Source organism: Thermothielavioides terrestris, chromosome 3, assembly GCF_000226115.1.
Source record: "Thermothielavioides terrestris NRRL 8126 chromosome 3, complete sequence".
Lineage (NCBI taxonomy): Eukaryota > Fungi > Ascomycota > Sordariomycetes > Sordariales > Chaetomiaceae > Thermothielavioides > Thermothielavioides terrestris.
In genome coordinates, this window is record NC_016459.1 from 3,766,398 (window position 1) to 3,780,613 (window position 14,216).

The window sequence follows — 14,216 nt, forward strand, 5'->3', positions numbered from 1 at the left end:
AACTTTCGAGCTTTATTATAAATGGCCTAGAGTCGGTGAATATAGTGCTCGTCTTCGACAATACCCTCGTCCTATAGGGCTATAAGCTACTTATCCTCGAAGAGCGTCTCTCCTATAGGCAACCTAGCCTCCTCCTATATACTAGTCTAGTATACTTTAATTAGAGGAAGTAGCTAGACGATATACTAGCTATCTTTAGGCTCGTCTTATTTATACTAAAAGAGTATATTGGGGCGTAAGGCTTAGGATCTTAGCTAGTACTTTAGCTTGAAGTTGAATAGGGAGAGCGTCTCTACTTATTAGGTCTACCGTTCATTGATTAGATATAGCTAGGCGAAGTACTTAAGGTTCTTATAGTTGGTTAAGATAGTAAAGGGGGCCGCTACGCTCTAGAGCTCCGTTGACTAGGCTTTGAGGCAAAAGATAATAGCTAGTAGCTCCTTGTTGTAGATAGTATAGTTGTATTTAGTAGGGCTTAGCTTCGCTAAGTGGTAGGCTATAGGGTAGAGAACCTTGTCCTCTCCTCGCTAAGACAAGTATTTGCTAAGCGCTATACTAGAATAGTCCACTTCTACAACTATCTCCCTTTTAGGGTCCTATTAAGTAAAGATTAGCTCCGATATAAACGTGGCCTTAAGCGTATCAAAGGCTTTTTATTCTTCTTTACCCTAGTGGAATAGGGCATTCTTATAGGTAAAGCGTATTAGTAGGGCTGCCTTTTTAGAGAAGTTGGGGATAAAGTCGTGATAGAAATTGGCGAATCTTAGGAAGCTCTATACTCTTTGGACCTTATAGGGCGCCTTCTACTTATAGATAGCCTTAATCTTCTTAGGGTTAGGACGGATATAGACCTCTACCTTTACGATATACCCTAGATACTTGACTTCCTTTATTACGAATATATATTTTTTAAGGTCTAGGTTGAGGCCTATATCCCTTAGTCTTCAGAGGACCTTATATACCTTTCTTATATAGTCCTTTTAGCTTCTACTCGAGTATACTAAGACGTTATTAAGATATATCGTTATATAATCTCCTAGCGTTAGACCGAGGGCGTTGTTGATATATCTCTAGAACGTTGTAGGAGTATCCGTAAGTCTAAAGGGGTAGACTAGCTACTTGAATAGTCCGAACCTTATGCGAAACGCTATAAGGTGCTTGTCCCCTTCGGCTATCCAGATATAGTAGAATACAGCTCTAATATCTAGCTTTATAAGCTATTTGGCCTTGGCTAGGGACCAAAGAGTCTCCTTGATTAGGGGGAGTAGGTACTGGTCCTACTTAGTAATTTTGTTTAAGGCTTAGTAGTCTATATAAAACCTCTATCCTCTTCCTAGCTTCTTTGTAAAAAGGACTAGGGCGGCTACCAATAAGGAGCTTACTTAAATTTATCCTTTATCTAATAGGTCTATAACCTACTTCCGAATCTCTAGGAGGTAGTTCCTTAGTATATTATATAGGGGTCTCTATAGGAGCTTAGGAGGTTTTCTATCTAGGCCTATCTTAAGATAGATATAATAGTTGGCCTCCCCTCGATAAGGGGGTAGGCTATTCGCCTTCTCTTTGTCGAAGAGGTTGGCGAAGTTATATAGCTCCTTTAGTAGAGCGACCTTCGGGTCTAGGTCGGTATTGGGCTAGGAGATGGCTATTCCTAGTATAGTAGTTATCTTATAGATATTGGTGACGAGGAACGTATCTTATACCTTTTTAAACTTCTTCCTTTGTACTTTATAGGCTATACCTATAAATACTATGCCTATAACTAGGGTGGTGTTAGTTTCTCTCTACTATAAGGAGCACTTGTATATCTATAGGCCGCCTTGCGAATTAACGGTAAGGACCCTATTGGCTAGGTCTAGTACAATCCTACAATAGTTTATCTAGAGGAGCCCCAATATAATGTTGTAGACTAGCTCTAAGACTATATAGAATATAGTAGTACTAATCTACCTATCGATGTCCATTGTAACGTAGGCGATATATATAATTTTCTTTATAATTTACACCCCCTTGACTATAATATCTAGGGTATAGGGAGTCGGCAAGCTTATCTACTTAATCCCTAACCTTTAATATACTCTCTCGCTAATAGCTCTATAGCTTTAACATCTACTATCTATTTATACATTTATAAAACTAGAGGAGTTTAGAAAAATAGGGATAAGAAAGGGGGGTTTATCTATTCTCTCTCTAATCTCTATAAACTCGTTCTATAAGTGGCTAGGTCCTTTTAGCCCTTGTATAAGACTTTGTATAGGGGCTACTCTTTTCCCTCCTCCTCCCTAGAAGGAGAGTCCTTTTTTACCTATTCCTTAGCCTCCAACTTGTTAATGTCGACCTAAGGAACTAGTCTCTTAGCTAGGGCGAAGGAATAGGTAGCTACGAAGTGGCCTTAGCGCCTATAACGGATATAGGCTCCGGCCTATTGGCACGCTATATATACCTCGTCGTTTATCTACTTTGTCTATAGCGCGTTTACACTTCGTTTTCCTCTGTTCTACTACTGCTTTTCTCTACAACCTTTGTTAGCTCCCCCCTAGGCTAGGGCAATATAGGTCGTATTAATCTCGGTTATCGGTGTATCTCTATCTGTATCTTTCTCTATATCTACGTTAGGCCTAGGTTGCTTGCCCTAGGACTATTAATATTGTTCCTCTAGACAGAGGGCCTCTAGGTCGGTAGCGATCTCGTAGTACCTTATAACGGCTATAGTATAATCGTTCTATAGGACCCCCCGTCCTACTACGATATACTTCAACTTTAGAGAGAGGTATCGTTATAGTCTAATAAGTTGTATTTCGTCGCTTTAATTAAGTCCTCTAGCCTTTAATAGCTTTGCTTTGAAGTGAATAATAAAGGAGGAGAATAGCTCGTTATCTCTTTAACGAAGTATATCTAGCTTTGTTAAGGCTATAATTTATTTATAGGGGTCTATATAGACTGTTGTAAGATACTTAAGAAACGTTTCTAGGTTATAGTTGTAGCTAGGTCCTCCCAACTTGTAGAAGGCCGTAACCTTGGCCTAGACCCTTTAGCTAAGGTTCCTCTAAATGAATATCCACTAGTCGTAGAGACCCCCGATAAAGTCCTAGTCCACTACTAGGATGTATACTATCGTAGCCCTCTAGGCGGTAAAGAGCTCCTTTTTACCGTCGAAGGGTTGTCCTATAGGGAGGCGCTTCCACTATATCTAGGGAGCTGCTAGAGCTATAGTGTTAGTTGTTAGAGCCTAGGCGTTTACTACTATAGAGGTGTTTATAGTCTAAGCTATAGCAATCTAGGTTGCACGAAGTTCTTCAATAGTTATGTTCTAACGTACGATCGTCTCTTATAGGTGCTAAAAGTGTTTGTAAACCTAATCTAGGTCCAAAGTCTATAGGATACTAGGGTAGTTTATAGTAGTATCTAGTCCGCTCGGTGCTAGCGTCGAGACGCTAGGCGTACTTATCTCGTCTATGCCTAGAAGTAGCGAATACTTTATTGGCATAAAGGAGTTGAACTGTAATATGTTGGCCTTGTAGCGTTCTGTAGACAAGCGTACGATGTTCTATTCAACTACCTTAAGGAAGGAAAAAGGAGAAGTATAGGCTGTGGTCCCTACGCGCAGAGTTTTTCAAGGGCTCGCGAAGTGGGTTCGGACCAACGTTATTCCGGGCGCAAGGCGGGCCCGCCACGGGTCCGTCCTAGGGCCGCCGCGGATTCGTCCTAGGGCCGCCACGGATCCTGGGCGCAGCCCCACATACCTAGCCCGGGTATAGCCCGGTCCGTAACAGATCTATACTCTCTTCTACCACCTTGTCCAGCTCCTCTAGGTAGCAATGAGCGGTAGGAGTTTAATAGGCGGTTCGACCTTACTATCTACCTAAATAATCCATTATAGTTATAGCGATATAGTAGCTATTGTATAGTAAAGCGTTTAGGCTATTGAATACGAAGATTAGATATAATTTGAACGCTCTTCTACTACTATAGCTAGCTCCTTAGCCTAGCTATCTATTAGATAGCTAAGGAGCTAGCTATCTACCTAATCTTTGTATTTAACGGCTTAAATAAGCTAGCCTTTAAGCAAAATAAATAATCCTATAGCTATTACGTTAAGTAGCTATAGCTATTAGATTGCTTAGCAATCTTCCTTGTTTTTAACTTGCTTTAGGAGCTACTAAGAAGCTATTGCTAAGTACTTTTGGGATCTATCCTAGAGCTAAAGGGTAAAGTCTCTAAAAGTACTTAGTAGTTGCTCTTCTCTAATGAGCTATTGCTAAATACTCTTAGGATCTATCTATACTTGGTAGTAGCTTTTAGAGTAGGTTAAGAAGAAGGAAGAGTGAGTAGAAGCCTAGTTTTCTCTACGTTGCTATAGCTATTAGAACACTAAATAATCTTCCTTCTTCTTAACCTGCTTTAGAAGCTACTAAAAAGCTACTATCGAATGCTCTTAGAATTTATTCTAAAGCTAAAGGGTAAAGTCTCTAAGAGTATTCAGTAGCCGCTCTTCCCTAGGGAAGCTACTACTAAATGCTTTTAGCGCTAAAGGGCAAAGCCTCTAAGAGCACTCGACAATAGCTCTTCCTTAGTCTTCCCTAAGGAAGCTGCTACTAAGTGCTCTTAGGACAAAGTCTCTAAGAGCACTCGACAATAGCTCTTAAAATAGGTAAAGAAGAAGGAAGAGTAAATAGAAGCCTAGTTCTCTCGTTATCCTAGTCTATAGGCTAGAAGATCCTAGACCTATACCTATAAAACTAGGTATAGGTACTTTATTATATCTTGCTAGGATCTTCTAGCCTATAGACAAGGCTAGGTCAAGATCCTAGTTTTAGAGATTCTAGAAAGTTTTCTAAGAGGGTGATAATAGTATAGTTTAACAGAGTAGAGATAGTGTTAGTTGCCTTAATAAGCGGAGAGGATTACTAGTGCTAATAGCTTTGATAAATAGAGGCGATTATTGGTATTAGTTACCTTAATAAGTAGAGACGATTATAGAGGATAATATTGAATAGCTAGCTAGGATATATAGGAAGCCACTATATATTCGATATAGCCGTTATATTTAAAGCTACTATATATTCGATATAGCCATTATATTTAAAGCCGCTATATATATTATATATTCAATAGCTCTATTATATAAATGTATCTCAATTCTATATAGTTGCAGCTCTATATTGTAGCTCTATATATATAGTTTGTTTTATACAAGACACTGGACTATGAGATAGGAAGTGGTAAGCGGGTAGGTAGGCTAAGCTACTATACCGACGACTAGGCCGAGCTAGCCTAGACCGTGCTATCGCTAGAAGCAATCCGACCGAGCTCGCGCCGTAAGCCGAGACGGCGTTAGCCGTCGTAGGCTTCGGTGTGGCCGGTCGGATTGCCCGGCGTGGCCAGTTGGATAGGCGGCTGGCTAGCTTGGGCGGTCGTCGGCTACGGTGGGTAGCGGTGGCGGCATCGGCTCCGGCCCTGGCCCTGGCCCCGGCCTTGCCAAGCTTCGCTTCACCACTTACTGTGGCGTGGCATAGTCAAGGGTCTTGTAACATCGTGAAACCATGCCTCGATCCAACCATGCCCTTTCTCCCGCCGTCCCGCCCGTCCATAATCGGCGTCCAAAAGCACCAAACCATCCAACCGAAACTCACCGCCGCACCTCATCCCTCGGCCCATTCACCAGCCGATTGACCACGAGCCCACCCAGGGCAGAGCCAAGCGTGCCCAGCTTCCCGCCGCCGTGGTCCTGCCCCCGCTGCTCCGTCGCGGCGCCGATCACGCCGGCGCTGATCGCCTCCGTGGCCACCCGCTCGCCCTTGGGGCCGCGCCACCGGCCGGGCTCGTGCCGCAGCCGGAAGGCCTCCACGGCGGCCGCCTCGGCGGCCGCCTCGATGCCGCGCTCCCAGCGGCCGCGGCTGCGCGAAGAGGAGTCGCGTGGACTGGCGGCGGTCGACCGGTGGGAGCGGCGCGAGGCACGGGTTGGCGAGCTGCTGTGGTAGCGGCGGCGACCGCGGTGGTGGTGGTGGTGGTGGTGATGAGGCGGAGGGGGCGGGTAGTAGCGCTCGACGGCGCGGTCTTGCTGGGCGGAGTGGTGGGATCGCCCGTCGCCCAGACCGAGGCTGTTCATGGTGTCCTCCAGCTTGTCTAGGGCCTGGCGGCCGAGGGACCGGTACCGTGGGCGGGGCTGGTAGTAATCGGTGGTGGTGTCGCCGTCGTCGTAGCGGCTTGATCGTCGACCGCGTCGGTCGGACATTGTGATGGATCTGTGGGAGTTGTGTGTGGTGTTGTTGTAGGGGACGCAATGTTGGGGGTCAGGTAAGCGATGGATGGGACTGATCACTTGTACCAAACTGTTGCTTGCTGAGTGTTGCAAGCTGAAAGGGGTTGGGGCAGTTGTGCGATTTTCAGTACGATGCCTGAAGTCTTCAAACAATAGCCATAGCATTGCCGAGCTGGTCGGATTCATTCATAGCCGTCTGGCCTTGCCGCCACGAGCAGGTAGGTAACTTGGCCGTGGCGTGGCTCAGTGGCTGGTGTGGGTGGATTGCGTCACTGCTAATTTCGAGCCAGTCGCTATCCTCCAATTGCCCAAGTGGTAGCCCACCATCTTGGCGGAGGCGCATGAGGAAGACCAGCTGAGTTGCGCAGATCTTGTATTTCCCGTCACTATGATTCGAGGGTCAGGGGAGGCGGCAGGGGGCGTGTACGGATAATGCCTTTATCAACTGCGAGCTGTATGTACCAGCCGCATCCACCTGCGTATTTTCATAGATTCTTCAATGAATTTGACTAGCAAGCAACTAGGGAGGCTGCGTCGTGCTACCCTATGAGCAGCAGACGACAGCAGCGGAATGCCAGCAGCATCTGGTGAACCGTGTTCGACTACCTGGACACTGTCGGCTCGTCCTATGCAGAAATGGTACCTGGAAACTGTCGCGTTGCTTCTCACCCGTATGTGCTTGAGCACTTCCAGATCTGACGACTGGAACTTCCAAGTTCATCACAACCCAGACTTGGTGCCGGCGGGACTCCACCCAAGAAACAAGTGTTGATTAGTGTTGATTCCCTCTTGGTGGCCAGGGTCACTGGGCGCCGGTGGCGTCATGATCGCGAAGGAGCAATGTCCAATGTCCGTGGAAGTAGGCCCCCGCATACCGCACGAGTTGCCACTACCCTGATGCTGTGATGACGTGCCGGCCTGCTCTCGGGGCCTGCCGCGTCAACGGACATTGCGAGTCCTCAGGGTGCAGGATTTAACATAGCTTCTTTGAACTCGCCGCTGACTCACAGCCTTCTCATCGTGTGGGAAGCACTTCCCACAAGGCATCCAAGGCATCATTACCAGGGCAGGGGCATCCGTTACAGCCCTATAGCCCAGAGTGGCGCAGACATAGTACTGTACTTATACAAGATAGACACAGGGGTAGAGATCCGACTATCATCATCGCAATCAATCAATCTACGTATTACGTACCATTCGTACCACAATTTGGTGCCCACTATACGATCAAACTGACGATAGCCTTAGCAACGATCTTCCTTATATTCGTCACTTCGTGTTGCCGAACCTTATTGGCCATCAGCTAGTTACTCGTAACCACGCACCAGTTGGCAACGCTATACCAGTCAGCCTGCGATACGGCTATACCAGACCCAACGGCATCTCGCGTACGCAAGCCATTGCCTACCTCTATACCGACCAAGATCGTGGATAGGCAACTTAGAGCCCGGCAACTGCTCCGATTCTACGACTCTAGGCACGCCTATACGATCACCGTGGACCGTAGGGACCTCGACTACGCTTGTTCGCTTATAGGAGATATATATTATACTATTATAGATTCGCTACCCTAGCCGCTAGCTTAGGAGACTAGTAAGCAGTCCTTCAACGTGTTCTACAGCTAGTAGAAGAATTAGCGCCTATTAACGCTAACGACGACGGCGACGTCATTGGCTACGATATTATAGTCAACGTTATAGTCTATAGCGCCTTCTATATCTTTAACGTTATAATCCGTAGTACCTTCCGTAGCTTCAACGTCATCTACACCTACTACGCCGTTATTACTGACCCCTACTCTATCTAACGATATTGTATAGGTATAGGCACCACCTACTTTGTAGTAGGTATAGCTATCCACGCCCTCTACTAAGCTAGGCACTACTTACGACTGTCTATCTACCAGCAATACCTTCGAAGGAAGTACCTAGAAGCTTTATAACCACTGTGGCATATCTACTAATATAGACGTCTACAACGATGGACGTAGGTACTATTAGTAGGTTATAGCTAACAACTATAGTAGTAACAATGTCGACCCTAACGCCCCTCTTATAGCCATAGTCGTAGCAGAGCTAATATACGCCACATTTCACTAGTACCGCTAGCACTAGAATATAGATATAAGCAACCTCCTAGCGGCGGCTATAGAGCAGTAGTCGTGGCCACCTTTGGCCAACGGTACCCTCAAGCTAGCCGATATAGGCTACTTCGACCCCTCCGCTATAGATCCTTCTAGCGCTAGCCTTATCGCCAATAGAAAAGTCAATAAATATACCGATATATTCCTATTCTACGACCGCCTTGCCGATCTAGCCGTAACCTATAGCGACGATGCTATATACTATATCTAGACGTAGTACTTACAAGGTCCTACGTTGGTATAGCACTCGTATATACTAACCGACAAGGACTGTAAGCTCCTCTATACCGCAATTATTACAGCTATTTGCAACAAGCTTAAAAGCCACTTTAAAATCGACTATTTAGTCGCCTTCGATATACTTAAGCAGTTACAATTTACCTTAGTAGACATTGCTAATAGCAAGGACATTATAGCCTTTACCTAGACTATAATACGCTATATAAAGGCTTGCGATATAAGCTAGTATAGCCAACTTATTACGGTATTCGAGGCCTTTGACGGCGATATCTAAAGCGAGCTAGATAAGCTAATACTATCTATAGAAGTCGACGCCTTTCTTTGTTAAATCTAGGAACGAGAAAGCGTTCTTCGACAATGTATTTAGCGCTACCGAAGGCCGCCCCTGTACTAACTATATTAGCTGCTATATCGACCCCCCTTCTAAGGAAGAGGCGGCTACTAGTAGCAAGGTTATCGCTAGCTAGATAATAGCCTACGAGCACCGCTGTACTGCCTACTATATCACCTACGTTAGTAGACACTACTAGCGTAATAGTATAACTAGGATCCTAGACTATCGAATCAACGGCCTAACAATTAGCTGCCGCAATAGCTACTAGTTCTAGAGAATCGTCGCCTCCTAGTACTACTATAGCGTTAGCAAAGGCAGTAGAACGGGCAGCAATACCCTAGTAGACCCACGCCCACCTTTTATAGCCATACGTATTAGCAACCTAGCGTTGAAGATACCCCTAAAGACAAAGATCAATTTAGCCTAGCGGACTCCTTCTATAGCAATGTACTATTCCTAGATAGCGAATATCTAGTTGCTCCTAACTAGCTTGACGCACTAGAGGAGCTATATCTACCTAGCGACTCTATTAACAACAAAGTCATCATATAGTTCGTGGTAATATCTATCGGCTTAGTGTACTACTATTACAATAAGACCTTCCCCTTTAACAACAAGTTAATAGCCTATATCTACGCCGACTATCTTAAGTGGCCTTAGCCTAGTAAGAAGGTCACGTTCACCGATATAGCAGACGCCTAGCTAGCGATAGATAACCCGATATACCTGTCCAATATCGTCGATCTAAAAAACGAGCTACGCCCCTACTTATAGTAGGTAGAGCGGACAGTGTAATATAGCCTATAGCTACGTAGTTGCCTATACCTATTATTCAGTCAAAGGTTGATGCTACGCTGGATCGAGGTACTAGCTTCGGCTTCTAGTTATAGATCTACCTAAAGATCAACATTATACTAGATACCAACTAACTAGACGACCTTCAATAGATCTATATAGATATAGGTTATATAGCTATACTCGTCGACCGGCAATGGTTGGCTACCTATTACCCTAACGCTGTTACTAGGCACTGTACTAGCCCCCTAATAGTCTATAGCATTAGTTCAGACATATATTCCAGCCTCGATTACACTATTGTTAACCTTAATTTCCAAGGCACCTTGCCCTCTAGTAAGCCCGCTATCGCTAGCTTTATATACAAAGTAACTATCGTTAACGACCTTTATACTAATATACTATTGGGTATAGATTATATAACCCCTAAGGGCTTCGACATCTTACTGTCTTAAAGCACTGTTATCATTAATTTATATAGCGATATTTAGATACTAGTTACCACTAGGCGGTATAGAAGATTATACTACTTATACATTATTATCGCCAAGTATCTCATTATTCTACTATATACTATTATAACCATTCTAATCGACCACAGTATCTATATCGACGATAGCTAGGCCCTTCTTTTTGAATTAAGTATATCCAACTATATCTTAGTCTTTACAGTAGTCGCCGACTACTATATATCCTCTATCCTTATATAGAATAACACTAGCAACCTTGTTACAGTCCCTAAAGGCTATAGGATCGGTACCCTAACTTCTATTGCACCCGGATACTAGGCGTATATAGTAGACGACCTAACAGCCACCGAACTTGCTATTAAAAAGCTACTGTAGCCCACAGATAAGCCACTGTCGACAGCTAGCCTCGACACTATTAAACACCTATATAGTATCACTATTTACAACCTTCCGCCCAACGAGCTTACGCCTATCTAGTCACTTATAATAAAATACTAGGATATATTTAAGGACAAGGGCTTCATCAACCTTGACTAGGATCAATGGATATATTGAAATAGTGCAAAACCTCTACACCAACCTACCCCACTATACCTAGGATCAGGCGCGCAAGATAGCTCCTAAAGGAATGCAGTGTACCTCTGGACGGATGAAGATAGTGCGTATCGAATAGTAGGAAGGATGTCTCCTAAAAGGAAGACATATAGCTCAGATACGTCTAGTGGGATATAGTAGAAAGACAAAAGACAACAAGAATACAGTCAGAGCTCAATAGCTCGAATACCTACTGTCTAGACAGAGGTAGAACAATGTAAAGAGAGGCTCAACAGCCTTCCTAGAAGAAGGAGGACCATTAACGTAGTATCAACAAATATATATTGACAACTACTTAATATCTTACTTAATAATAAAGAAGATAGGCTTAGCCTACTTAAATATATATAATTAGAGGGCTAGACCCCTTAACAACGAATATAACGCTCTAAGATAAATAGAAAAGTAGAAAAACTAGGTCCCTCTATATCTAGGTAGTCCATTACCCTAATCTATACTTCCCTTTCGAACTTGCTATATACTCCTATAGGCAAGCTTGTACCTTAAAAGCTCTCTTAGTAGGCGCTTCTCATCGTCGCTACTCCTTGAGCTACTCCCTATATATAGCTCGCTCGGCTTATAAAGGTCTAGTTGGCTATAGTAGCTAATCTCGCCGTCTTTCGTACTCCTCTACCTCCTTAATATATACGTCCTAGCCCTACTATTATACTAGATACTTATACTTATAAGCGAAGGTATAGTCGTATAGGTTGTATAGTAGTAGGCGAAGTAGATGTCTAGGCTTCGTAGGCTCTTTACAAAGGCGCTTACTATAGTGCTATACTAAAGGTGACGTCTAACTAGATAATATAAGTGATCTATATACTTAAAGATACTTCTATACTAGTATATAAAGCATCTTAAGGTAGTCTAGCCTCCTTATAAGTATATAGACAAGCGTTTCCTCTTCCTAGAGGTAGGGATCGAGTACTATCTTCTTAAGGGCTACCTATACTAGTGCTCTAAAGTCCTTGATTAGGTTACTACTAAGGAGACGCTTCTAGTCTATCTTGTCTATAGAGGTATCAATAAACCTTTATATCGTAGTTACTTATAGTATAGCAATCTCTATAATCTTAGCTTCAATATCCTACTAAGTTGATATATTATCAAAATCTTCTCTAAATGCTATTAGTGGACTTAAAGTAGCTTGCTAGTCCTCTAGTTAGAGGGGTAGAACAGTATTAGGTACTAAAAACGTACTCTATAGCTATTGTCCAAAGTCGCCTACAAGGTCTTGCAAAGGCGATACGCCGCTTAGCTATCCGTCTAGTAGGAGTTCTACGACCCTATAGTAGTATACCTAATAGACTATGTCCTTCTTTGACTAGGGTATAAAGATAATTCGAATAGTAGCGATCACTCTTTTCTTACTTTAGTCAAAGAGCTAAGCTTCCCTAAATACTATTAAGTATATAGCTAAGATCCTAAGTTCTACGTCGCTAAAGTGGTCATAGAGATACGTAGGCAGGTCATTAAGTTTAAGAACATTAGATACAAATACATTGTTAGCCTAGAGGACTTCGATCACTTTATCTTCGTCGTACTCTAAGACTATAGGCTATATAGGCTCTTTGGTCAAAGATAGTAGGTCTAGAGAGAGCTTGTATATCTTACCATTGTCCTATAGTAGTAAGAGGACTACCTTAACGTAAAATAGGCAATCCTTAAAGGTACTAAGAGCTAGTCTATAAGTTCCTAACTATAAGTATAATATACACTACTATACAACTATCTTACTATCTCCCTAATATAGTCGAAGCTAAGGTAGCCTAAACTATATCTATCTATTTAGAAGGTAGGGCTAGAGTTCTTAAAAAAAGGCCTATATAAACTTAAGAGCGAACTATCTATACTCCTATTCTAAACTTTACTAAAGGTAGTAGATAATAACCTCCTTATATAGCTACGTCTAAAGGAACCTATAGACAAACTAAAAGGCGATCTAGACCTCTAATAAGATATTAGTATATATCTCTAAGCTCTTAAATAGAGAGTCGAAGTAGTAGAGCCAACCTCCGACTTAATCAAAGATCGTAATTGCCTAATGCCTTCTACTAACGAAGCAAAGGAAAACCTAGAAACGGCAATTATTAGCAATAACCCTCTAGTTAGATCGGTGGAACTCCTTCGGTATAGGACTATAGTCTGAGACTAGCTATAGGTAGATCTAGAGACAGTCCTTATAAAGGCGAAAGAAAAACTATATAACGTCTAAAATCGTTTTATAATCTAGCTATTCCTTACTAAGTAATATACCTTCTATATCGAAGAGCGAAATACCTATATTTATAAAACAAATGTCGAAAAACTAATCTATCGAGGACTTTTCCTCTAGCTAGTCTAGAAACAAGTACTTTATAATCTTAGGATTTATATTAAGCTAAAGGCTTAAGATCTAGTTAGGTCGTTGGTTAATTATATCTTATAGGTACTTCTTCGGAGTCTATAAAAATAGGAAAAGCTTAGAGCTAGTCTCACCTAGATGGCCTAGCATCTTCAAGCCTAGCTCTTACTATATAAGGGAGGTATAATGCCGCGCCTAATCACTATCGCTAGTAGGCCTCTATAAACCTTATAGTATATAAAACTTAAGCTCTCTAAGTAGCTACTTCTATCCTAGGTTGACAGTTATATCGGCCTAGGGCTATATAGGCCCTACGAAATTAGGAATCCTACGACGGCCTATAGCGATGCTCGCGATAGCACGTGAAAAATTGGCTTACAAGAAAAGTTGCTCTCTAGATAGAAAGATCTAGACCAATTGAAACGATTATAAGAAAAAATCAGAGTATAATAGGCGAAGTAGAAAAAATAGTCGATTATAAACAAACTAGTAGGAGGATTGAGAAAAAGGGGTAGACAAGCTTTCGAAGGCAAGAGGGCTACTTAGCTCTTTCCTAAACTAGGCAAAAGAAAATAGATAAGGCTTATAGTACCTACTAATTAGCTAGAAATAAGTATTTGCCCTTTAAATTCTTAAGGCCTTCCTCTCCTCCTTACTATCCTAAAACTATTTTCTTCTTTTAACCTTCTTGCCACTTTATTCTAGTGCCCTCCTCTCTTTGGTCGGATCGGGTTCTTAGCTAGGTCTTCCACTTCCTTTTTGAATTCGTATATAGCTCCTATATACGAATTCGCAACCTAGAAACTATAATACTAAGCAACTAGTATATCTACAATATATTATAGGAAATTACTAATAAAGCGAACGACTAGAGGCTACTACTATATAGGATTATAAACCACTAGATTGATCTCTCGCTAATATTGAAAACAACGATCTTTATAGCCTAGAAGTATATCTAAGTAGTCTAAAGCAAGATAAGGGATCCGCCAATGCCGAAAGATAAACGTTACACTAATGAGTATACTACA

The 14,216-nt window shown here is 42.6% G+C and overlaps 2 protein-coding genes across 2 annotated transcripts; both read right to left on the bottom strand.

Moving 5' to 3' along the window:
• Positions 1 to 668: 668 nt before the first annotated feature.
• Positions 669 to 944, bottom strand: THITE_52113 (uncharacterized protein; the record flags this gene model as incomplete). Its single annotated transcript, XM_003654599.1, has 2 exons — positions 669 to 771; positions 808 to 944. Coding segments are annotated over 2 exons (240 nt in total), but the record flags the coding sequence as incomplete, so codon positions are not given.
• Positions 945 to 5,629: 4,685 nt separating this feature from the next.
• On the bottom strand, positions 5,630 to 6,235 carry THITE_125031 (uncharacterized protein; the record flags this gene model as incomplete). Its single annotated transcript, XM_003654600.1, has 1 exon — positions 5,630 to 6,235. One exon carries the CDS (start codon positions 6,233 to 6,235, stop codon positions 5,630 to 5,632), a length of 606 nt encoding a protein of 201 aa, XP_003654648.1.
• Between the last annotated feature and the right edge of the window lie 7,981 nt (positions 6,236 to 14,216).